The sequence below is a fragment of the Lithobates pipiens genome, unplaced genomic scaffold (genome assembly GCF_037356315.1).
Source record: "Lithobates pipiens isolate NorthernLeopardFrog02 unplaced genomic scaffold, aLitPip1_a1.2 Scaffold_13, whole genome shotgun sequence".
NCBI lineage: Eukaryota > Metazoa > Chordata > Amphibia > Anura > Ranidae > Lithobates > Lithobates pipiens.
The window spans coordinates 43,106,359-43,132,973 of record NW_027507718.1 but is presented as its reverse complement, the minus strand read 5'-3'; the positions used below and the strand labels follow the sequence as shown (position 1 = coordinate 43,132,973).

Sequence of the window (26,615 nt, the reverse complement as noted above, 5' to 3'; positions counted from 1 at the left end):
CTACCAGAGTTTGAAGTGCCAGGGACAGGTCCCAGGTTGGACAACTTTTAACCATAACTGGCCTGGACATAGAAATTGATTTGAAGAATCTAGCTATAGTGGGATAGAAAATTGGAGAAAAACACGGATAGCTGCTGCCTGTACCTTTAACCACTTAAAGACCGAGCCTCTTTTTCAGACTCGGTGTTTACAAGTTAAAAACAAGTTTTTTGCTAGAAAATTACTTAAGAAAAAAATGTATAATGTTTGGGGGTTCTAACACCCTAGAGAATAAAATGGCGGACATTGCAATACTTTTTGTCACACCGTATTTGCGCAACAGTCTTACAAGTGCACTTTTATTTTTTTTTAAATCCTTTTTTGAATTAAAAAAAACTAAAAATAAGACAACAGTAAAGTTAGCCCAATTTTTTTATACTGTGAAAGATAATGTTACGCCGAGTAAACTGATAACCAACATGTCACGCTTCAAAATTGCTCCCGCTCGTGGAATGGCGTCAAAACTTTTACATTTAAAAATCTTCATAGGCGACGTTTAAAAAATTCTACAGGCTGCATGTTTTGAGTTACAGAGGAGGTCTATGGCTAGATTTATTGCTCTTGCCACTCTAACGATCACGGCGATACCTCACGTATGGTTTGACCACCATTTTCATATGCGGGCGCTATTCACGCATGCGTTCGCTTCTGTGTGCGAGCTCGTCGGGAAGGGGTAGCTTAAAAAAATATATATTTTTTTTTTATTAATTCTTTTGCTTGATTTTATTTTTACAATATATATATAAAAAAAATAAAAATGGGTCACTTGTATTCCTATTACAAGGAATGTAAACGTCCTATGTAATAGAAAAAAGCATGACAGGTCCTCTGAAATATGAGATCTGGGGTCAAAAAAGTGCACAGATCTCATATTTTCACTTAAATGCAATAAAAGAAAAAAAAAGTTGTCATTTGAAAAAAATAAAAGCATGTGCTTTTAAGACGAATGGGTGGAAGTGATGTTTTGACGTTGCTACCCCACTGCTATGGTATGGAGATGGGTGGGGGCCTTTTCCCCCTCACTCTTTGCCATACCCAGCCAAAGACAGGTCCTGATCGCCTCTGCCGCTAATGGCTCCGGTAAGCAGCAGAGGGCACAGGATAGCAGCGGGAGGGGGTGGCCCCTCTCCCACCGCCGATAACGGTGATCTTGCTGCAAATCTGCCACAGAGACCATCATTATCGTTAATAGGACCGCTTACTGAAAAGATAGATACCTCAGTTATGGCAGCAGCTGCTGCCGTTGCCAAGATATCCATCTTCAAATTGCCGATGTGTATGTACAGGAAGCCACTCGGCAAGTGGTTTTTAAGGTTACTAACTAAAAAGACATTTGTCGACACCCTCTACAAAAAAAAAAAAATCTAAAATTGAAGGAACATCATGAGTTAATCTTTGATTGGAATACATGGCTCTAGTGACTGGTTTTCTGCAACCTACCAGGATCTTGACTACTTTGTCAGAGAACCCCTGGGCGCTTAGTATCTTTTCTTCAGATACCAAGCCCTCAAGTTTGCGACACTGGACCCTGCGATAATAAGTCTTCTCTCTTTGGAAGACCCAGCGGAGGCTCTGATACCAGAGTCTGTAACAGGGAAAACCATGGCCTCTAGGGCCAAAAAGGGGCTATAAGTATAAGTATATCTGTTTCTTCTAAAAAACTTCGGAAGGACTTCCAGAAATCAGCCTGATCGGCAGGAAGGCGTAACAGAGGTCAAATGGCTATGGATTTGCCAGAGCATCGATCCCCAATGGTTGATCTTCTGGGTTCAGAGAAAAGAACCCCTGTCTTGTGATTGTTCTGACCTGCGAACAGGTCCACTTCGGGACCCCATCTGTTGGTGAGATCCGTAAAGATTTCGGGATGAAGGGACTAATTATCTCAGCTGCTACCGGGTATGTCGAGACAATCTGCCAGACAGTTGTGTGTCCCCTTCAGATGCACTGATGTAATTGAGGCTAGATTCCCTTCTGCCCATGATAAACTCTCCTGGGTGACAGAATGAAGTATCCGACTCCTCGTACCTCCCTGTTTGCTGAGGTACGCAACCATATACTGTCGGATAGAATCTGGAGATTGTGACCCCTGATTTCAGTCTGAAATGTCTGCAAAGCTCTCTGAACCACTAGAAGCTCTCTCCGATTTGATGAAGTTCTTGCTTCCCTTGAGGACCATTCTCCCTGTGCCATTGTGTTGCTGAGGTGGGCTCTCCATCCCCAGGAACTTGCATCCATTGTGAGCCTCTGGGATATAGGAATGGACCATGGTAGACCTCTTGTTAGGTGCAGGTGTGTCCACCACCACAGGCTTCTTTTTACCCTGGAGGGTAACAAGACCCTTGATTCAAGGGAACTTGCATCTCTGTCCTAGTTCCTTAGTAGAAACAGCTGTAATGGGCGTTGATGAAATCTTGCTCATGGCACTGCAGGAAAGCAAGAGGTCAAACCCACTGCTCTTGAAACCTCTCTCAGCGAGAGCGACTGGTCTGTAAGGTTGACATTGCATCTTTTTTTAGATCTTTTCCTGCGGGAGAAAAAACGTTTTGGTATACTGAGCAAAATTCGTACCCCAGATATATCACTTTTTGGGCCGGAATTAGGAAGACTTCTCTTTGTTATTAACCAGCCTAGAGATTGAAGGAAGTCCTGGAGATCCGCTAACAACTTTTGGTATGACTCCGCCACCACTAGGAGGTCGTCCAGGTAAGGGATAATAGTTATCGCCTTTAACCTTAGTGGAGCCAGCACCTCCCCCAATACCTTTGTAAAAATGCGCTGGTCTGAGGACAGACCGAAGGGAAGGGCTTGAAATTGAAAGTGCCGAATCTCTGTTCCCATCTTGACCGCTAGTCAACAATCTTTGGGAGGCTGGATGGATAGGAATGTGCAGATAAGGCATCCCTCAAATCCTAAGTGGACATGAAGCAGTTTGGGTAAAGTAGGTTTTTTGATTGAAAACACCATCTCCATACAAAAGTGCTTGTACCTGATTGACCAGTTTTAGAGACCTGAGGTTCAGGATATACCGATATATTCCTGATAGCCAGGATAAACCGATATTTTCCAGACAGCTTTCTGATGATAAATATATGGGAATAAAATCAATTTGCCTGATCTGACAGAGGAACTGCAGTCTGCTTACATAATTTGTAATAAAAATATCTTTGCCATTCTGAAACTTCCCTCCAATCACTTTGCATGTTATTTTATATATACCGTGATTCTATACTTGCCAAATATGCTGCAGAAATCTCCCTCCACTGAGTCTGGCTGCAACCATTTTAACTGTGGGCAGCTGAAGCTGCTGCCTGTTCATTTCCTGGATTTAGACAGGGGCACACCTCCAGCTCTGCAGCCCTCATTGGCCCCCTTATGACTCAACCCCCCTTCCTTTCCTGGCAAACTCTCCCAAGAGTGAGAGAGATAGCTGTGCACAATGTCATAAGCCTAGGCTAATGGCCAGACAAGAAACAGGAAGTGGGCTATATAAGGTATTTACTGGCAGAAAAAAAAAGTTTTACTATCCAAAGTTAAAACAATAAGGGCAGAAGATTTAATAGATGGAAAGTTGGAAAAAAATGACTGAAGGTCCGCTTTAAGGTCGAGTAGAGGCATTATAAAAGTCAACTTTAAAAAAAATGTTTTGGATTACAGAAAGATAGCACAAAGTGGATAATAGACTTGAGTAATAGCCTCATTTTTACCAGAGATACAGACACCAGGCCATATATGACGAGCTTATTAACATACCTTGTCAAAAGGAATTCCATATTTCTTTAGTATTGACGGTGATATAAGTGTCATTTTATGCCGAAGAAAGGCTTCACATCCTTGACAGCTGCTGGGGAAAAAACCTGGAGGAAAAAAAACCTTACATTAAAATGTTTAACATGTCATACTATAATCACAAATAAAAAAAATGTGTCTACAGTGTTACCTGTAATGAAACTACTTCTGGAAATAAAATGCTGAAAGGGGGGGGGGGGGGGGGGGGGGGTGCTCACTGGTTACAGATTTGCAATCTGTAAAGGCCACTGTATGGTCATTAAAAAAAAAAATTCTGTGAACAACAGGCTCTAATGTACCTGTACACATTGTGTGAGAGATGAACAGTGAACAGAATCAGAAAGCATGATGACTTTCACTCAAACAAAAAAAGAAACCACAGAGACAAACGGCATGAAGTAAAAAAACTTTGACTAGAATACCTTTGTGATCTAATAGTACTTAGATTCTAAAATGTAAGACTCTTCCAACAACAGAAAAACTTATATACAAATATATGTTTGGCAGGCAGTCCAAACATTGCTTGGGAAATGTTGTTTTATTTTCACAACACTATCATAAGACCAGGAGGTGGCACTATAGAGTCTGTATATACGAGAAAGGAGGCGGCAGCGCCAAAGCCCTTGATGGAAAAATTATATTGGCTACATTTGAGCATTAAAATGCAAAAAGTTGAAGCTTTTTGGCATGAGCCTCATGGAGCAGTCTGTACTTTTTAATCTCTTTGCTGAAAATACCCAGCAGCTGCAAAGTAGGAACTTCTCAAAACAGCTACATCGAGGGACCTCAAAACACAAGAGTTTTTCCATATTCCTTGTGTGAAAAATGCAGCTGTAAAGGCCAAGTCCATTCTAAGTGGAAAATTCAACACTTGCAGTCCTTTAAAGGAGTTGTAAAGGCAGAAGTTTTTTTATCTTCATGCATTCTATACATGAAGATAAAAAAAAAAAAAAAACCTATGTGTAGCAGCCTCCCCAGCACCCCCTAATACTTAACTGAGCCCCATCTCTGTACAGAGATGCCCACGAGTCCCTCGCACCACCCCTGACCCTCCCTCCTCATTAGCGGAGACACCGCAGCAGCGCCATTGGCAAACTGACTTTGACAGCCAATCAGGAAAGAGGGGGTGGGACCCGAATGGCAGCTCCGTGTCTGAATGGACACCCAGAGCTGCAGCTCCGGTGCCCCCCATAGCAAGCTGCTGGCTATGAGGGTGCTCAATAGGAGGGAGGGGCCAGGAGCAGCAAAGAGGGACCCAAGAAAAGGAGGATCCAGGCTTCCCTGTGCAAAACCAACTGCACAGAGAAGGTAAGTATAACAGGTTTATCATTTGAAAAAAAAAAAAAACACAAGGCTTTACAATCACTTTAAACCTGACCACAAAATCATAAAAAAGTATATTTTTCAGACTTTTTTCTCTTAGTTTTCCTCTGGAAATCCTGTGATTAATACACTTTCCCTGCCCTGAGTGGCTCTATCCATTCCTCCACTGTACATTTGGGAGGAGCTATGGTTGTCACCCGAGCGCTGGACTCCATACACATCTGTCTTTGTTCATCTTCTTTACATGGGGGTGATGGGATTAGTAGTTTATGCAAGATAGAGAACATTGCTTTTGCCTCCAATTCCTTGCATAGGAAATAAGCACAATATACTGGCAAGATCATCAGGTATTTTGTTAGTTGTTAAAAAAAAAAAAGTTCTTAGCTACTAAAAAAAAGGTAACTAATGCAGCCACTATAGCTAAAGATCGATAAGATACAATATTTTTACATTTCTGTTCATGGGTTTTGTTACGCTTTAAAGTGATTTTAAAAGATTTTTTTTTTTTTTTTTTACTATATGACCAATACCAATATCAATCACCACTGTGCAGAGCTAGAAATATAACTAACCTCATCAAACTCAACAAAATATATGATCATCTGTGCATGTATTCAACATAAAAGGTCAAGTTTTCGCAAACAGAATAAAGTTCATGAAAGAAGTCCACTTCATTGAATAAATAATGAACATCCAATCTTCAGTCCTTTTTTTTCACACTTTAAATCTGTGCTTCAAAATGATGGTGTTCTGTGACCCACTTCCCTTCAGCAGGCAAACTCGCCAAATCACAATGCTTCTCTATATTTATATAGAGCTCAAGAGTTCTATTAAGGTGGTCATCAAATAATTTCTTCTAGCACCCTCCAATCCAATGATCAGCTCCATTCAGAGCTCGAAAATTTAGTATGAAAAGAAAAACAACCCAATAGCATAATACCATACGCACAATTATACTTTTTAAAACATAAAACCCCACACACACACACACACACACACACACGAGTAAATAGCATATCTCCAAAGTCGCTGAATCTCCACTGCCCCCACCACATTCAAATGTCGGCTAATACACAGATCTCAGGGTTTTCCTTCAAATTCGGCTTCTCTGACAGCTTGCACATACACGGTTTAGGCAGCCAAGGACTCTCTCAAGAAGAACGTTCCATCTAAAATGGGTGAAACATGTTCCAAAAATGAACTGATCCTTTAGTCTGGGTTCACACTTATGTGAAATGGATGTGGATTTCTCCCCATCCAATTCATATGACAGGAGACTGCGACTGGCTCTCAACAGAGCCTGGTCACACAGCGCTGGGGCGGCCGTGGTTCGCACTGGAAAAGGGTCTTGTACGTCTTTGGCTTTGTTTTTGTTTATTTTTGCCTGAATTCGGACCAGATTTGCACCTGAAACAGAGAACAGGGACACGCCGGACCGAGCCGCTGTAAACTGTGGCTGTGAGCCGCAGCTAGTGTGAACCCGGCCTTAAAGTGATTGTAAAGGCTTGTTTTGTTTGTTTTTTAAAATAACATACATATCATACTTGCCTCCACTGTGCAGCTCGTTTTGCACAAAGTGGCCCCGATCGTCCATTTATGGGGTCCCCCAGCGCGATTTCGCAGCTCCTCCCCGCATCAGATAGGAGAAGCGCTCTAGCGTGGGGGGGGGGGTTTCTTGCGGGCCCAAGACCAGCATTTGCATCCATAAACACGAATGCCGGACTCGGCCTCGCCCTGAGTCATTGGATTTGATTGACATCAGCGGGAGCCAATGGCTGCGCTACTATCAATCTATCCAATCAAGAGCTGGGACCCCGTGGGAGAGAGGGACAGCACATCCTCGCCGAGGGAAATATAGGGCTCAGGTAAGTAAAATGGGGGGCTAGGGGGTCGGTCACTGCCAGGTGTTTTTTCAGCTTAATGTATAGAAGGCACCAAGCTGAAAAAAACATGAGGGTTTACAACCCCTTTAAGCACACATTTAAAATGTGTAGAAAAAATAAATCACAGCACACTGAGCAAAGATTAAAGTGAAGCTTAACCCCCCTCCTACAAATACTGTAGCTGCTGACTTTTACTATTAGGGCACTTGTCCAGGCATCCAGCAGTGTCCTTACCCAAGCAGACTCTTGAATCATCTCTTGGGTGCTGGTGCCACCATCTTGGCTAAGGGAAAGCAGCAGTGAAGCCTTGCGGCTTTCACAGATGGTTTCCTATTGTGCATTCGTGAATTGCACTGCACTCTGTGAATGGGCACTGAAGAGGGAGGACTGAACTTTTAGCCCACTTTGCCACACCAAACTGAGCCAGAAGTGGAAGCGGGTAACTGTCAAAACCAGGTACCAGCTCCCCCCTAAAAGGTGCCCAATGTGGCAGTCAAGGGGGGGAGGTGGCAGATAAGTAGAGCTTCCCCTTTTGGGTGAAGTTTGGCTTTAAAGTGATTGTAAATGATCACCTTGTAAAACAACCCATTCGGTTTAAAATAGAAATAAAAGGCAAAAGTGATCACATTTTCGCTGTTCTCCTCTGCATAAGAGTTGGGGGGGGGGGGGGGGGGAGAAGGAACAGCACACTGAGCTTCTCAGTGGATAGCTATGCAGCAGGGGTGTGTCAGGACAAGCCTGTTCATTGGAGGAGTACACCGAGTTCCCAGTATAGTTATAGAACTGACCACGATGTGCTCTCCTGCTTAGTGTGCTCAGTTTTTAATAGGAAAGCAGAGGGACTGTCAGGAACACCAGGGATTTCAAATAAAGTATCCGGTTATCTTACGATTTCTTCCTTTATCACCCAAGTACATGGTACAACAGGCGCATAAATAATATAAAGTGTTGGGGTAACAAATGCTTTAAAGTGGTTGTAAAGTAAATTTTTCGACTTTTACCTACAGGAAAGCCTATAATAAGGCTTAACTGTAGGTAAAAAAAATATCTCCTAAACCTGTATGGTTAGGAGATATTCCCCTCGGAATGCGCCGCTGACTGCAGCGGCGCATGCGCACAGGGGATTCTCGGCTGGAAGCCCGGCAGACGCCGGACCCTGCCAGGAAGAAATCTCCAGCGCGCATGCGCGGGAGTGATGATATCGCCAATCCAGCCACTCACAGCGCCGGAGCCGTGATACCCGGAAGAAACGCAGAGGGAACATGTCAGCTCCCTCGGCGTGGATCGGGCCAGATGTCGGGGTCTCGTTCTAAGGTAAGTATTTCAAAATGAGCTAGTATGCGGTGCATACTAGCTCATTATGCCTTTTCCTTTGCAGGCGAGTAAAAAAAAAAAAAAAAAAAATCAGCGGGTTTACAACCGCTTTAAGTGACAATTGGATGTTTGTTTATTCAATAAAGTGGACTTATTTCATGATTTTTATTCTATGTTCGAGAATACTTGACATTTTAACCGCTTCCCGACCGCCCCATGCAGATATACTGTGGCAGAAGGGCATGTACAGGCAGATTAATGTACCTGTACGTTGCCCTTTAATAGGCAGCTTTCGGGCCGCAGCACGGCACAGTGTTGAATCGCAAAAAGTGCTCTGGTCTTTGGCCAGCCAAATGCTCCATGGCTTAATTGGTTAAAGTTGAAAATATGCACACATAATCACTGTATGAAAATATGACTTTGATAAGAATAGTTATATTTATAGTGCTGCACAATGGTGATTAAAATTTGTATTCATTATATAGGGAAATTTTAGGTGGGGTAATACTGCAGCTGCATTCCTTTGGGGTTATGCAATGGTTTAAAATTTGGGGGTTTGCACTTATTTTTATATTTTAAGTATGGAGTAGGGATATATTCTATATTTTGTTTTAAATAATAAACATGTTATACTAACTTGCTCTGCGGAATAGTTTTGCACAGAGCAGCCCTGAACCTCTTCTGGGGTCCCCCACCAGCGCTCCAGTCTCCTCCCGACTGCCAAGTCCCCCCATTGCAAGCCACTTGCTATGGGGGCACTTGTGAAGGCTTGTTCCTGAGCTTTGCACCCCCCATGCTCTTCTCACTGGCTGTGCGCTGTGTGCATACAATGTATGAGGGAAAAATCCTTTATATTTAGAACCACTTTATAGACAATACATCATTAGCAAAATTTTAATTTATGGAACGCTTATTAAACTAAAAAGAGAAACATTGATTTTGTGCACTAAACATTTGCATCCTTCTTTATTACTCTACATCAAGGTGTAATATATGTAAACAAGCAATAAAGCATATTAATAAATGAAATAAATCAATTTTAGTTTGATAAAAGAGCAATTTATGTCTGCATTCTGCAACAATTTATTCCAACATCAGAAAAATGTATTCCACCTCAATACACATTTCATGTGCTTAAGCAATGACAAGGGACTTCAGAGGAGTCACAAATATTATTTAAATGCATGCTTTGGAAAAGTGTACTGGGGAATGTTAAATGAGGAAGAATGCTTTTAAATTTACATCATTATAATAGCCATAAATATGCATATCAAAGCAGAACACAAAGCAAAAGTGACCACCGCTATTATGTCCATTGATTTTGCATACTATTTTAGCTGTAACACCAAGCACTAAGCTACCAGCAGTATAAAGAAGGAAAGACATCATGAGAGAAATGTGATCTGACACTAATTGCCCTGTATACGTGACCAGTTTTCCCATCGGCATAAACTCTGAAGGTTTTTTCGATGGAATTCTGCTGAAGCGTTCTTGCGTACACACAATCACACCAAATTCCGACCTTCAAGAGCGCGGTGACGTACAACACGTACGTCGGGACTAGAAAAAGGAGGTTCAATAGCCAGTAGCCAATAGCTTCCATCTCGTACTTGCTTCAGAGCATGCTTTTTTGGTACGTCGGAACAGCATACAGATGAGCGGGTTTCCCAATAGGAATTGGTTCCATCGGAAAAATTTAGAACAGTTCTATTTCTAGGTCCATCAGAATTTGATGTAAAAAGTTAGATGGGGCATACACACAAATCAGAATATACAATGAAAAGCTCCCGTCTGACTTTTTCTATCGGAACTTCCGCTCGTGTGTAGACGGCATTAAGGCTAGTAAATAAATAAAATGCCCTATATTTAAAGCAAAAAAAAGCGTATTTCTTTTTTTTTTTTGCAAACGAACCTTTAAAGCATTGCAAACATGATCAGTCGATCACTGGTGCAATGCAAAGACTCTTCCTCCAGCTCTATGTAAATTCAAAGGTGCAGATTTTCATTTACTGAGTTGCAGGAAGAGTCAATGGACTACACGTGTGGTGATCATTGCACGTGTGTCCCTTTGAAAACTACAAGTCCCCCTGTCACAGTGCCAGACAGGACATGTCAGAGAACTGAACGCATGAGGTGGTTGTATGGGAGGAACTGCAAGTTATGATCTAAATAGGAGTGTGACATGTAACCTGATATGAAAAGGTAAAGTTAGCCTTTAACACAAGCATGCAGCAAGTGAATTCACAATGTCAGAAGAAATGAGACCCCAGTAATTAGATCCAGAAAGTCAGTATAAGGCTACTTTCACACTGAGGCGCTTTGCAGGCACCATAGCGCTATAAATAGCGCCTGCAAAAGCGCCCTGAAAAAGCCGCTCAATTAACTCCAATGTGAAAGCCCCGAGGGCTTACACCCTGCAGAGGTGCGCTTGCAAGCTGCATCTTTGCAGTGCTATAGGAGCGGTGTATTCACTGCTCCTAAAGAGCCCCTTCCCATTGAAAACAATGGGGCAGTGCTGCAAATCCGCCGGTAAAGCTCCCTTTTTCGGCCGTTACCCTTTCACCCTGGAGCGGTGCGCTTGCAGGATGTTCAAAAAAGTCCGGCAAGCCGCATCTTTGCAGCGCTCTAGGAGCGTTGTATTCACTGCTCCTAAAGCGCCCCTTCCCATTGAAAACAATGGGGCAGCGCTGCAAACGTGCAGGAAAAGTGCCCTCTTTCGGCCACTAGCGGCAGTTAAGACCGCCCCGCTATCGACCGAATAGCGCCGCTAAAATGACAGTAAAGCATGCTAAATACACAAATGGCAGCCATCATATTGCTTTCCTAACAGGTTTACGTCAACCACTTCTGGACCAAGCCTATTTTGGTCACTTGTTGCTTAAAAGTTAAAATTAGTTTTTGCTAGAAAATTACTTAAAACCCTCAAACATTCTCCCTTCCTTGGAGGGACTACACATCAGTAGGTCATCGATGTACTGAAGGTCGGAACTATGGCTAGGTGCCCAAGACTGTAAGGTGGTCTGGAGAGCTATTGAGTAGTCTGCAGATGGCAAGCTTAACACATATCTAGGGCCCCGGGTTCTATGCGAAGGTTCATATGTACCTCTGATAGGCGCTTAAACCAGCTGAGTCTGGTAAGTATTATCTGTAGGGATCTGCACAGGAGGTGTGATGGAGGAAGTTTTCCCACGTGTCAATCATCTTTTAACCTAGTTATATGGATCTTGTGTGTGTTGGCACAGTCACTTTAGCTCACCAATGAACTTTATAATGGACTGCTAATGAATTATGGTTGAATGAAATCAGTAATTATAACAATGCTATATTGATTTTAAACTGCATATTGCTTATTATGATGAAGAGTGTTTTCAGGGGATTTTGAAGAAGCGCTGCTAATGTTATATGGAATTTTTCCTTGTGACATATTGTGTGAGTATTTTGAAGTCTTAAATAGCTGCTGCTGATAGTATAAATAGATTTGTTTGAGGGCGCTGAGGAAGTGATTTTTAGACTTTGTCTGATTACTACTTGTTTTCCAACCCTCAAACATTATATCGATTTTTTTTTTTTTTTTTTTTAGCAAAGATCCTAGAGAATAACATGGCGGTCGTTGCAATATTTTATGTAATGCGGTATTTGTGTCTTTTAAATGCAATTTTTTCGGGAAAAAAATATTTTGAATAAAAATTTTTTTTAAGAAAACAGTAAAGTTAGCACAATTTTTTTTTGCATATTGTGAAAGATGGTGTTACGCTGAGTACAGATAACAAACTTGTTGCGCTTTGAAAATGCAGGCACTCATGGAATGGCGACAAACTACGGTACTTAATCTTCATAGGTGACGTTTAAACTTTAACGGTTACCTGCTTCGAGTTGCAGAGGAGGCCTTTTGCTAGAATTACTGCTCTTTCTTTAACAATCGCGGCGATAACCCACATGTGTGATTTGAACACTGTTTAAAATTGGAGGTGTGACTTATGTATGTGTTTTCTTTCATGCGCAAGCACGGGAGTTTTAAAAAAAACAAAAAAAACACTGTCCCTTAAAAAATAAATAAATCAGATCACTTTTATTGACGTCACAAGGAATGTAAACATCCCTTGTGACAGTAATAGGCCGTTGCTTTTGAGTTTTACAAAGACCCGATCAAAGCCAATAACTGTTTCTTTTGGGACTCCACACAACCAGCGGATTTAGCGGATGGTTGCCCTGGTCTCCAGATGGGACGGGAGGACCCCCGGAGAACAGCGGAAAGCTGTTTGGATGTTCCTTTCTGCTCCTTATAACGGCCAAGCGGCTCATTTGGCAGCACAATTTATCATGAGAGAGCCGACCGCAAGCTCTAAAAAATGGCAGCTGCAGGCATCACCCCAGTACAACCACTTCAACCAAATGAAGTACAGATATGCGATTTGGCGTGAAGTGGTTAAGGGATCGACTTCTACTTTGAGAATCAAGCCAAAGACATTACAGAACAGTTATGACGACCTGACCGTGTCATTTAGGCCAATTGCGTCCCTAAACAGGAACATTCCACTCACATAAGTGCTCCTGTTTAAGGCAATGAGGAAGGGAGGGGAAGCCATATAGACACCCCAGAGCCAGGGAAAACAATCGTGACTTATTTAAAGCTCGCCATACAGTGATCAAATTTTGATTTAGATTATGGAAGTCCTTGCTCATCAAACACCAACCATTTGATCAACTTATCTGAAAGCATATGTTAGGAAAAAAACATTTTTGTCAAATTTGTTTATTGAATTTTAATAATTAGTATAAGTACATATGGTGGCAGCAAAATAAAAAAAAAAAACATATATGGTAATATTGAGTTGTAGTTCCAACATAAACTAAAAAATTGTTAAAAGATTTTAGCATGGATCTAACTACTCAAAAGATTGTGTCATACATTGTATAAGAGGATAAAACCAAGTTAGACCAGGTTAATAAAAGATGACCTCAGAGATATATAGATATAGATATAGATATTATTCATGCAATTAACTTCACTGTGTTAACTTTTCAACACACTTACTAATTTAGTGGCATATTAATATCTTATTATTTACCACGTATTTATCACTTCTGCACGTTATGCATATGTTATTTACCATATTACTAATTCCCGCTGCTCACATAGTTGTCTAGTTTTGTGTCTACGTAGTCAAGCTTGGTCTAATTTATAGCCATCTTCTGTGGTACCTGATTGGTTGTGTTCAGGAATTGTTGTATTTTACTGTTGGGAGTGTGTATTTATTTTCTATATTCTGCATATTAGTAGTAGTTAGCTTAGTAGTTAGGGGGGTTATATATGTACTTCCCTTTCCTTTCTCCTCCTGTGTAACTCATATACCTGATATCTATACGACACCTCTTGTGGTTCTGTGATAGGCTAATGGTGGAGGTGTACCTCTACTTTATGTACACACCCCTTTTGAGCAAATTTACAGTGGCGCCGAACCCCTTTTATAAATAACCTCCTCTGATATAGATATATATATAAAAAGGGGGGGGGGGGGTCTTAATTATCATCAAATGTACAGTTAGGAAAAGATTTCTTGGTCAGCGGGCACAGCTGCTGATAGGACACCTTCATCCACCTAATTTTGTGGATGGAGAAAATCTGTCAACTTCTTTTCATTAATCCCGCTGGCTGAAAAAAAAATAAAACCGTGCATGGTCAGCTTATGCTGCCTGATCGCTCTTTGTTATTCAAAAACACTTGAACGGGACTTACACTATAGCCCCTAGCAGGGGTTGACAAATTTAGGAAGTTAGGAACCAGTCATGGCGATCTGGACCTGTCCCTGGCCTGACATGGAGACGAGTGAGGGGAAGATAGCCCCCCACCTGTCTCCAAGTCATTGCCCATAGCTCTTAGAGGGACATTTTTTTTATTTTTTTCAAATGACACATTTTTTTTAAATTGCATTTTAGTGTAAATATGAGATGTGAGGTCTCTCTGAGCCCAGATCTCATATATAAAAGAGGACCTGTCATGCTTTTTTTTCTATTACAAGGGATTTTTACATTCCTTGTAATAGGAATAAAAGTGACACATTTTTTTTTAAAAGAACAGTGAAAAAAATAAAAATAAAAGTTAAAATAAGAAAAAATTATTTTAAAAGCGCCCTGTCCCGCCAAGCTTGCGTGCAGAAGCGAACGCATATATGAAAGCGGTGTTCAAACCACACATGTGAGATATTGCTGCGATCGGTAGAGTGAGAGCAATAATTCTCCTCTGACCCTCCTCTGACTCGCCCTAGACCTCTTCTGTAACTTAAAACGTGCAACCTGTAGAATTTTTTAAACGTCGCCTATGGAGATTTTAAAGGGTAAAAGTTTGTCGTCATTCCATGAGTGGGCGCAATTTTGAAGCATGACATGTTGGGTATCGATTTACTCAGCCTAACATTATCTTTCACAATATAAAAAAAAATTGTGCTAACTTTACTGTTGTTTTTTTTTTAAATAAATTAATTATTTTCCCACAAAAAAGTGCGATTGTAAGTCCGCTGGGCAAATACGGTGTGACAGACCGTATTGTAACGACCACCATTTTATTCTTTATGGTGTTAGAATAAAAATTATAATGTTTAGGGGTTCTAAGTAAAGGGAAGGAGATAGGCTGGCAGGCAGGGGAAGCTCCATTAGCATTGCTGGTTGTCATTCCAACGGCCTCCACAAGAGGGCGCCAGATTCCAGAAGGATCGCAGAAGGCCTCAAAGCCGGGGGCTCAATTACCGGCCGCCGGAGGCGCGGCCCGATGCGATCACGTCGGGGGGGGTCCACAGAGACAAGATACCCCCAGCTGTGCTGCCCCAGGCGACAGGTCGCTAATTATAGTTGCAAATGCGACCTGGCGCCCGGGTTTTGTCAAGCCTTGGCCCCTAGATCATCACCCCAGGTTGTAGTCCTAAACTACATGCTAAACGTGTGGTGCATTTCTTTAAAGAGTGCAGTGTCTCCATTCAAGCAATGTGATTCTTCTCATAGATAAGGTTTCTGCCATGATCACAAACTCACTGGGGTTGATTTACTAAAAGCAAAATAGACGGTTGACTTTGCAAGGGAAGTTACACTTTGCAATAGAATTTTTCCCCAGACCTTTGTGAAGGTAGTATAATTTCCAAAGAATATCCATTAACATGCAAAAGAAGGAGAAAAAAAAAACCAAAAAGCTTGCACATGATTGAATGATGGACGTCAGCAAAGCTTCACCTCATTCACTAAGCTCTGGGTGGAAAAATTGTTATGCAAAGTGCAACTCTCCTTAAATGTGAAGAGCCTAATCGCTTTTATTACATCAACCCCACAGTGTTCCCTATGATTTCTCTCCCTATGGCAAGTGTTTGCAGTGCCCACATGTTGAAAAATATATGCAATACGTGCTTACAGTGGTCACAAATGCCATATTATTCCTCATTCTTTATCACTTATTGCAGATGTTTGGCCAGATATGAGCAGATGGGATATGCATAGAATTCCCAGAATACAAAATTAAATAAGATATACTGTAGTCTTAAAAGGTGGTAGCTATGCAATTTCGGTTAGAAAACATACACCAATCAGTCTTAACTTCATGACCACTGACAGGTAAAGTGAGTAACATGGATTATCTTGTTACAACGGCATCTGAAAGTAAGTGGAATATATAAGGCAGCAAGTAAAGGTGTTGTCTCTGAAGCTCATGTGTTAAAAGCAGAAAAACAATGTGCATAACACTTTGATGTGTATGTGGCTGCGTAGCCACCGACCGGCTCAGCGCACCCATGCTGACACATGTCCACATCCAAAAGTGCCTTTAATGGGCACGTGAGCATCAGGACTAGACAATGGAGCAATGGAAGAGGGTGGTCTGGTCTGATAAGTCACTTTTTTTTTCTTTTCTTTACACATACATTGCATACCTGGGGAAGAGATGGCACCAAGATGCAGTATGGAAGAAGGCAAGCCGGCAGAGGAAGTGTGATACTTTGGGCAATATTCTGCTGGGACACCTTTGCCATCCATGTGGCTGTTACTTGACACGTACCACCTACCTAAACATTATTGCCTTCACCGAAACAGTATTCCCTTAATGGCAGTGGCTACTTTCAGGAAGATAATTTCCCCTGCCACACTGCAAAAATGGTTTAAGAATGGTTTGTGGTACACAACAACAAGTTCCCATGTGTGGACTTAGCTTTCAAATCATTCCGATCTTAATCCAACTGATTATCTGTGGGGATGTGCTGGAAAAACAAGTCCGAAGCAATGGAGGTCCCACTCGCAACTTTCAATAATTTGTTTTGGCAGCAAAAGGGGTAATAACGCAATAGGTGGCTGGTCATAAAGTTACAGCTGATTGGTGTATGTGTACCCAGCTAATCCTCCCCACGTCTCAATGAGAAGAGCAAAACAAAGGTGCTCAAGGTGTGAGAGATCATGATAAGTAACAAGTCAAAGAGAAATTAAATGACTGCTCTACACATCAAGTCCAACAGCTATCTAAACCAAGATTGGCCATAGGATTGGTGCAAAGTTAGGTCACAGAAAGAAAAAGTGAAAAGGAAGAGGTTTACAAACCAGTTAAAGAACCAGTAATGAATAAAGTTCAGGGAGGAACAAAAGGGAAGGGAAGGTACAGTGGTGTGAAAAAGTGTTTGCCCCCTTCCTCATTTCCTGTTCCTTTGCATGTTTGTCACACTTAAGTGTTTCGGAACATCAAACCAATTTAAACAATAGTCAAGGACAACACAAGTAAACACAAAATGCAATTTGTAAATGAAGGTGTTTATTATTAAAGGTGAAAAAAAATCCAAACCATTATGGCCCTGTGTGAAAAAGTGATTGCCCCCTAAACCTAATAACTGGTTGGGCCACCCTTAGCAGCAACAACTGCAACCAAGCGTTTGCGATAACGTGCAATGAGGCTTTTACAGCGCCCTGGAGGAATTTTGGCCCACTCATCTTTGCAGAATTGTCCTAATTCAGTTACATTAGAGGGTTTTCGAGCATGAACGGCCTTTTTAAGGTCATACCACAACATCTCAATAGGATTCAGGTCAGGACTTTGGCTAGGCCACTCCAAAGTCTTCATTTTGTTTTTCTTCAGCCAGTCGGTGGTGGACTTGCTGGTGTGTTTAGGATCATTGTCCTGCTGCAGAACCCAAGTTCGTTTCAGCTTGAGTACACGAACAGATGGTCGGACATTCTCCTTCAGGATCTCTTGGTAGACAGCAGAATTCATAGTTCCTTTTATCACGGCAAGTCTTCCAGGTCCTGAAGCAGCGAAACAGCCCCAGACCATCACACTACCACCACCATATTTTACTGTTGGTATAATGTTCTTTGTATGAAATGCAGTGTTCCTTCTACGCCAGATATACTTGGACACACACCTTCCAAAGAGTTCCACTTTTGTCTCATCGTTTCACAGAATGTTGTCCCAAAAGTCTTGGGGATCATCAAGATGTGTTGTGGAGAAATTGAGACGAGCTTTGATGTTCTTTTTGCTCAGCAGTGGTTTTCTCCTTGGAACTCTGCCATGCAGGCCATTTTTGCCCAGTCTTTTCCTGATGGTGGAGGCATGAACGCTGACCTTAACTGAGGCCTGCAGTTCCTTGGACGTTGTTGTGGGGTCTTTTGTGACCTCTTGGATGAGTCGTCGCTGCGCTCTTGGGGTAATTTTGGGCGGCCGGCCACTCCTGGGAAGGTTCACCACTGTTCCATGTCTTCGCCATTTGTGGATAATGGCTCTCACTGTGGTTCGCTGGATTCCCAAAGCTTTGGAAATGGCTTTATAACCCTTTCCAGACTGATAGATCTCAATTACTTTCTTTCTCAATTGTTCCTGAATTTCTTTGGGTCTCGGCATGATGTGTAGCTTTTAAGGATCTTCTGGTGGACCTTACTGTGTCAAGCAGCTCCTATTTAAGTGATGCCTTGATTGTGAACAGGTGTGGCAATAATCAGGCCTGGGTGTGGCTAGAGAAATTGAACTCAGGTGTGGACAACCACAGTTATAGTATGTTTTAACAAGGGGGGCAACCACTTTTTCCACACAGGGCCATGATGGTTTGGATTTTTTTTCACCTTTAATAATAAACACCTTCATTTACAAATTGCATTTTGTGTTTACTTGTGTTGTCCTTGACTATTGTTTAAATTGGTTTGATGTTCCGAAACACTTAAGTGTGACAAACATGCAAAGGAACAGGAAATGAGGAAGGGGGCAAACACTTTTTCACACAACTGTATGTCTTAGGGGTCCACGTACCAAGAAGTGTCAGATGACAGAAGATGGCCAGAAACGCGAAGAATGGGCATGTGCTATCCAGGGCTGCCAAACTTGAAGAAATTTATCATGGGAGTCTAACAAAATAGTTGTCATTTTTTTCTTGACCATAATAGCATTCACACAATGTTTTACCACTTCGAAACAAAAGCCCCCGTACACACAGGCAGAATATCAGCCAGTTCAAAAGAAAATCGCCCAACATTCAACCTGTGTGTATGACAGCCTGTCTGGCTTCTGTCGAAGGGGCATGACTGAAAAATATCTGGCGGTCAGCATCCAATAGGACAGTCCCCCTGTTAAAACAGAATAGCTCAGCAGGGAGGGAAATCGCAATACTAACATCGGAGCGCGTCTTTTTTTGGGGGGGGGGGGGGGGTTCAGTTCAGTCCGCTGGATTGAACGAAAAAAAAAAAAAAAAAAAAAAAAAAAAAAACAATATAGTTTAAGAATGGGCGATTACCAGTCAAATGTATCCATTTACCCAAATGCAATAACATTTATTTTATGGTTTCTTATTGAATACCTAGCTAGGTATTTTTGTTTGTATTCTCTACCTGAAGTTCAGCTTCAAGGTTAAAAAAAAAAAAAAAAAAAAAAAAAAAAAAAAAACCTTATGTCTACATACAGCTTGTAATTATATACATACATGGCTATAGTGCATAATTCCTATACCGGGTTTCCCCGAAAATAAGACCAGATCTTATATTCAATTTTAGCAAAAGACACAGTAGAGCATATTTTCAGGGTAGATCTTAACATGTAATGTGCATTTGCCAGTTCCTGTGCCCCCTGTCTTTGCTCTCCCTTCCTGCCAGCTCAGGATTCATTAGCATTTATCCTTATGAATTTAGGAGTTCCCAGCATGAATAATAAGATTATCGTGCCGAATATCTTTGTTACAGTGTGCTGAGCGCTTATGTGACCCAGCGGAGCTCTCTTCCATGCTCTGAGAGCTGTAGAGGGAGGGGCACCAGATTCCCCACTGACAGCTGGGAGATAACGAGTAGAGGAGTGGGAGGTCAGATGAGCACCGAGCGATGCTGTAACAAAAAGGTATTTGGCAAAAATTATATTCCAGAAACGCACACATTGTACATCATATAATACTGTAATAGAGTGGATTATAGCAGGGCTCGACAAAACCCGGGCGCCAGGTCACATTTGCGACTAGAATTAGCGACCTGGCGCAGCACAGTTGGGGGTATCCTGTCTCCGTCGACCCCCCCGGCGTCATCGCGTCGGGCCGTTCCGCCGGGGCCGGTAATTGAAGCCACGGCTTTGAGGCCTTCTGCGGTCCTATGATTCCTTCTGGAATCTGGCGCCCTCTTGTGGTACCCACCGTTGGTATGACAACCAGCAATGCTAATGGAGCTTCCCCTGCCTGTTTTCATTGCCTGCCCATCTCCTTACCTTTATTTAGAACCCCTAAACATTATATATATTTTTTATTCTAACACCCTAGAGAATAAAATGGTGGTTGTTGCAATACTATCTGTCACACCGTATTTGCGCAGCGGACTTACAAGCGCACTTTTTTGGGGAAAAACTATTTAATAAAAAAATAAGACAACAGTAAAGTTAGACCCATTTTTTTAAAATATTTTGAAAGATAACGTTACGCCAAGTAAATTGATACCCAACATGTCATGCTTCAAAATTGCGCCCACTCGTGGAATGGCAACAAACTTTTACCCTTTAAAATCTCCATAGGCGACGTTTAAAAAATTCTACAGATTGCACGTTTTGAGTTAGAGGAGGTCTAGGGCTAGAATTATTGCTCTCGCTCTACCAATCACGGCGATATCCCTCACATGTGTGGTTTGAACACCGCTTTCATACGCGGGCGGGACAGGGCGCGTTTAAAAAAAAAAATCTTTTTTATTTTAACTTTTATTTTAATTTTTTTCATTGTTCTTCTAAAAAAAATTGTGTCACTTTTATTCCTATTACAAGGAATGTAAAAATCCCTTGTAATAGAAAAAAGCATGGCAGGACCTCTTAAATATGAGATCTGAGGTCAGAGAGACCTCAGATCTCATATTTACACTAAAATGCAATTTAAAAAAAAATTGGCATTTGAAAAAAATAAAATAAATAAAAATGTCCCTCTAAGAGCTATGGGCAATGACTTCGAGACAGGTGGCGGGGGGGCAATCTTCCCCTCACTCATCTCAATGTCAGGCCAGGGACAGGTCCAGATCGCCCTTATGGACCTGGCTCCTAACTTTTTTTTTTTTAGCTGGCTCCTAGATTCCAAGCAAATTTGTCAAGCCCTGGTGTACACCCTCTCATAACTGGGGATGTAGCGGTGTTCAGAATGAAACAATCACAATTAAACTCATGTTAAAAAGGAGTCAGTGCACAACTGCCATCATTTAAAGTTTAACCCCAAATAAAGTTCAGCTGTTCTAGGTGGTCTTTCCTGACATTTTTAGTCGCATCCTACAGAAAAAGCCATGGTCCGCAGAGACCTTCCAAAGCATCAGAGGGAGCTCATTGTTAAAAGGTATCAGTCAGGAGAAGGGTACAAAAAGAAATCTCCAGGGCATTAGATATACCATGGAACACAGTGAAGACAGTCATCAAGTAGAGAAAACATGGCACAACAGTGACATTAAAAAGAACTGGACGTCTCTCCAAAATTGATGTAAACACGAGAGGGAAACGGGTCAGGGATATCTTGCAAGTACTGGCGGTGTGGTAATTATGACAACAATCTCCCTTTTTCTTCATAAGAAAAGGCATATGAAGAATAACATCCAAGCCCAGCTATATTTTGCAAAAAGAAACCCGAAGTCTCCCAAAAGCATGTGGGGAAATGTGTTATGGTCTGATGAAACGGAGGTTGAACTTTTTGGCCAGAATTCCAAAAGATATATTTGGTGCAAAAACACTGCACATCATAAAAAGAACACCATACCCATAGTGAAGCATGGTGGTGGCAGCATCATGCTTTGGGGCCTTTCTTCTGCAGCTGGAACAGGGGCCTTAGTCAGGGTAGAGGGAATTATGAACAGTTCAAAATAACAGTCAACATTGGCACAAAACCTTCAGGCTTCTGTTAGAAAGCTGAACACGAAGAGGAACTTCATCTTTCAGCATGACAAAGACCCAAAGCATACATCCAAATCAACAAAGGAATGGCTTCACCAGAAGAAGATTAAAGTATTGGAATGGCACAGCCAGAGCCCAGACCCAAATCCGATTGACAATCTGTGGGGTGATCTGAAGAGGGCTGTGCACAGGAGATGCCCTCGCAAACTGACAGATTTGGGGTATTTTTGCAAAGAAGAGTGGGCAAATATTGCCAAGTCAAGATGTGCCATGCTGATAGATTCATACCCAAAAAGACTGATTGCTGTAATAAAATCAAAAGATGCTTTTGAGAAGTATTAGTTTAAAGGGGTTGTAAAGATAAATGTTTTTTCACCTTAATGCATTCTATGCATTAAGGTGAAAAAACATCTGACAGTCCCGGTGGCCCCAGCCCCCCCCCCCCCCCCCCCGTTTTACTTACCTCACCCCTCGAAAGTCCCGCGCTCGTCCCCCGACGTCCTTTCCACCGTTCAGCCTGGCCGCTGATTGACTGGAGTGGATGGATGGAAAGCAGCGCAGCCATTGGCTTGCGCTGCTGTCAATCACATCCACTGACGCGGAGCACCGGGGGGCGGGGCCGTGTGATACAGCGAGTGGCTATAGCCGCCGGCTGTATCACGGGAGTGCGCCCGCAGATGCTTCTCACCATGCAATGGAGCTCGCATGAACGTGAGAAGCACCTGCAGGAGGAAGCCGAGGCAGCCGCCGAGGGACCCCAGAAGAGCAGGTTCGGGGCCACTCTGTGCAAAACGAACTGCATAGTGGAGGTAAGTATAACATGTTTTTTTATTTTTAAAAAAAATAAAAATTCACTTTACAATCCCTTTAAGGGTGTGCATACTTCTGCAACCATATTTTCATTTCACTTCCCTCCACCTAAAAGATTTCAGTTTTTCAATTGAGTTGCACGTTTTATAGATCGCATTAAAGGTGGAAAAAGTTCTGAAATGATCTTAGTCTCATTTTTTTACATACAATTTTGTAATGGGTCATGGGTACCCCCTCAAGGAGCATACCAGGCCCATTCAAGCACCTCAGGATCAGCGGGAGGTGGAGTAGCTGTGAGCAGGGAAGTGGCGGCATGGATGGGGCGGTCACATTAGGATTTAATAACTCTGATCAGCAGGCTGAAATTCGCTGACCAGAGTTATAGTACTGTTCAGCAGAGTCTGCTGAACAATTCTGATATAAGCTTATGGTTATTGAAGTGACCATAAGTTTATAGGAGGAGTAATTAGGTCTGTATGGCCTTGGCCATCTGTGGGCACTTTTTAGGTCCATACGGCATACAGACCTGGCAGTGAAAGGGTTAATGTATTCACACTCACTGATCGTTCAGTTTACACTGTAAAAGTAAAATTGTAGCATCTATTCCTAATTTATTATAGTTTAAAGCTTTCTCTGTTTGGGAACATCCTCAGCTTTGAAACATGGGCATTTGCCACATACAGTAACAAAAATCTATTTATTTTTCCAATTTCTGACAGCGTTATAAAAACATCATAGAAGTACGATTCTTGCATAGAAAAAGATGAATGTTTAAAGTGGAGCTCCAGGTATGATCGTTATTGTGTAGTTATATTGGTCCAGCTTGGACCCAAAAAAGTATACATAATACTGGAGGGACTGCTGTGGTAGTGGAGAAACACTGTAGTAGTCTGCACTACTTCAATAATCATCATAATCTTCCATATCTTGTGCAAAGCGGCTTCCCTGTTGTACAGTGGAGGACATGGGATTGCTCACTTGGCACCACACAATACAAGGCGTTCTCTGATTGGACAAGGTGGAGAGGCGGAGCAGCAAAGGCACAATCCAGGAACAATAGAAATTGCTGGGCTAATTTAACAGTATTCCCAATGCAGAGCCAATCATTTTTCATCACCTAATTTTGTGCGCTGCTATATAACAATCACCCACAGAGCAAAACTATTATTTCAACAACTTGCATGCTGTAAGATTCTTGCAGCCGATATCAAACTGATCTTTAAGTGGCACAGCTCCTAATCTGTATACAGTGCACCCCTTCCCTGTTTTCGCATACTTTAGATTTAAAAAAAAAAAAGTAGTAAGATAAACCAAAAAAAAGAAATAAGAGCCTCAAATCATGCCTGGTGCCAGTATTGCTAACTTTTTTTCAAACAAAATCCTATTCAGCATTATTTCATATAGGTTTACAATAAATATATGACAGTTATATAGCAAAGCAGGCATTGCTTTATTATTGAGCAAGTAGTAATAGATCAAAAACGTAATCAAGCACGAAATTAAACTGCAGGCATTCATAATGTATTCATCATTAGACTTCGATTTGACTATAGAATGTTAAATTCTTGTGGCTAGGGAAACCCATTCAGACCTCAATCAATTCCATACTAGAGAATATTAAATTCTGCTTCTCAACCAAAGTCATCCCTAAGCATTTTGGTGGCTGTTCTCCAAGAGCCATAGTGTGCAATCACCATGCATATTTTGCTTGGAGTCTAGAGCTTTCTTTTACAGCAGTTTTCTTTTGAATGTTGTCAGCAGGTGGTATTCTTTTCCATTCTGCACAAAAAGATTTGATTTGGAACAATGCATAATGAAATGATTCTAATTTACATACTTACCCTTCTATTTTCTGCAGCCACAGGAAGGGAAAAAAAAAAAGAATTCAGGAACCAAAGCCAGAGCTGCTCATTTTAAACCAAGGGACAGCTTAACCCATAAACGTATACGATAAGAACTTTTTCAAACTACAAGCCATTCACCACCTGGTATTTCATATAATTCCCATTTTTCTAAAAACCCAACTTATAGAACTCTCATTTACATGCAATTTAAAGCGAAGCTCCGTACAGAACGCAAATGAATGCAATTATATATTCAAGTACACATTCTTAAATGCAACGTATTTGACATTGTCGTCAAGATAACGGTGCCCATCCACACAGACACTCGCTCGCCAGAACGTAAATATAGGTGAAAAATAGGCTTTAGCCTATACTCTCCACCTTGCCACAGCTTAAACATAGAGGCGCCTTGCAGCAGAGATTGCTGGTGACCATGCAGCATCATAAGCTACAGATAGACAATGTCCAGACAGCGCTATCCACTACTCGGAGGATAAGTATGCTGGATTCTCCATGGATGGTATAATAAATCAGTCTTTTTCAACCAGGGTGCCTTCTGGACTACTCAGGGGTGCCTTGGCAAAATGCCTAAAAATTGCCCAAAAATTGTATACAAACCAGAGGGTGGATCAAGCCTGCCTTTTAGTTAAAGACAAAGGTTATCATTTTGCACCATTACAACCTTCCAGCGTCCTAATGCCCAATGATGTCATTGGTTGATAAGGAGGACATCGCCCCCACCCCCTCCCCCACAGCATCCTTGTTTGTCCCTCCCTTTCCCTTCTCCATCATCACTGGGGTCACATTAGCTGAGTGAGGAAGGGAAACTGAGGGAGAATAACATTAGTCAGTACCAGTGTGTAAAGTTAGATTTGTTTTGGAAGAAGAAATCACCTCTAATGTTGGGATACTATGTGTGTGGATGTCACTGCAATATGTAAAACTATTAGAATAGTTTTTTTTACATTTAGGAATGGGGTGCCTTGAGACTGCAGATAATTTTAACCACTTCAATACAGGGCATTTATACACCCTTCCTTACCAGAACAATTTTTAGCTTTCAGCTCTCTCACACTTTGAATGCCGGTTAATCAGTCATGCAACACTGTACCCAAACAAAATTTTTATCTTTTTTTCATACAAATAGAGCTTTCATTTGGTGGTATTTAACCACTTCCCACCCAGCCAATGTACATATACGGCCAGGTGGGAGCCGCCTCCTTCTGCTTGGACGTTCAGGAACTTCCTTCAGGAGGAGGGGGATTGTGCCCGGCGCGATCCCGATGCGCTTGTGTCACCCAGACACGGCGCATCTCGGATCGGCAGGAGGGCTCTCTGATTGGCCCTCCTGATCACATGACGGCTGTCATGTGAAGTAAACAGCCGGTTGCTAGGCAATCGGCTCTCCTCTCCTCACACGGAAGTCATCGCTGAGGAGAGGAGAGCAGATCACTGCAGCCGGCTGGTGATCAGTGAGTATGAGCCGTTTTTACAGCTTTTTACTCACTGATCACTAGTCTAGTATAAACCTACAGTGTAAACACACATGTCACCACACATGTCCCCAAATAAATAAAAAAACACATGTCCCCCACATATGTCCCACTAAAATCACATGTTCCAATGATTATCTGCACACATATGTACGTGATCATCTGCACACATGTACATGATCATTTGCGTACATATGTCCGTGATCACACAAACCAATTATTATACACTTAACGGAATTTTTTTTTACCAAAAACATGTAGCAGAATACATTTTGGCTTAAATTTATGCCAAAATTTGATTTTATTGGATTTCTTTTAAAATAGAAAAAAGAAAATATTGTTTTTTTTCCCAAATTTCTGCTTTTTTTGCTCTTATAATCGCAAAAACTAAAAAACGGAGTCGTGAATAAATGCCACCAAAATAAAGCTCTATTTGTGCGAACAAAATGCTAAAAATTTCATTTGGGTACAGTGTAGCATGGCCGCGCAATTGTCATTGAAAGTGTGAGAGCGATGAAAGCTGAAAATTGGGCTGGGAAAGAAGGGGGCGAAAGTGCCCTGTATTGTAATGGTTAATCACCACAGGGTTTTTTATTTTTTGCGGCATAAGTGAAAAAAGAGCGAAAATTTTGGAAAAAAACAAACTTTTTTTTTAGTTTCTATGATGCAATTTAGCAAATAAATCATTTTGTTCATAAATGTGGGCCAAAATTTATACGGCTACATCTCTTTGGTAAAAATAAACCAAATTAGTGGATATTATTTAGTCTCTTTGAACGTTATAGAG

General features: G+C 41.7%; 1 protein-coding gene across 2 annotated transcripts in view; it reads right to left on the bottom strand.

Moving 5' to 3' along the window:
• Window positions 1-26,615, bottom strand: part of KDM4C (lysine demethylase 4C) — a 732,113-nt gene that overhangs the window by 541,534 nt on the left and 163,964 nt on the right. For both annotated transcript variants that reach the window (XM_077475057.1, XM_077475058.1), the window contains exon 7: window positions 3,790-3,893. In XM_077475057.1, the coding sequence (XP_077331183.1) occupies window positions 3,790-3,893 (104 nt within the window). The remainder of the gene's footprint in view (window positions 1-3,789; window positions 3,894-26,615) is intronic.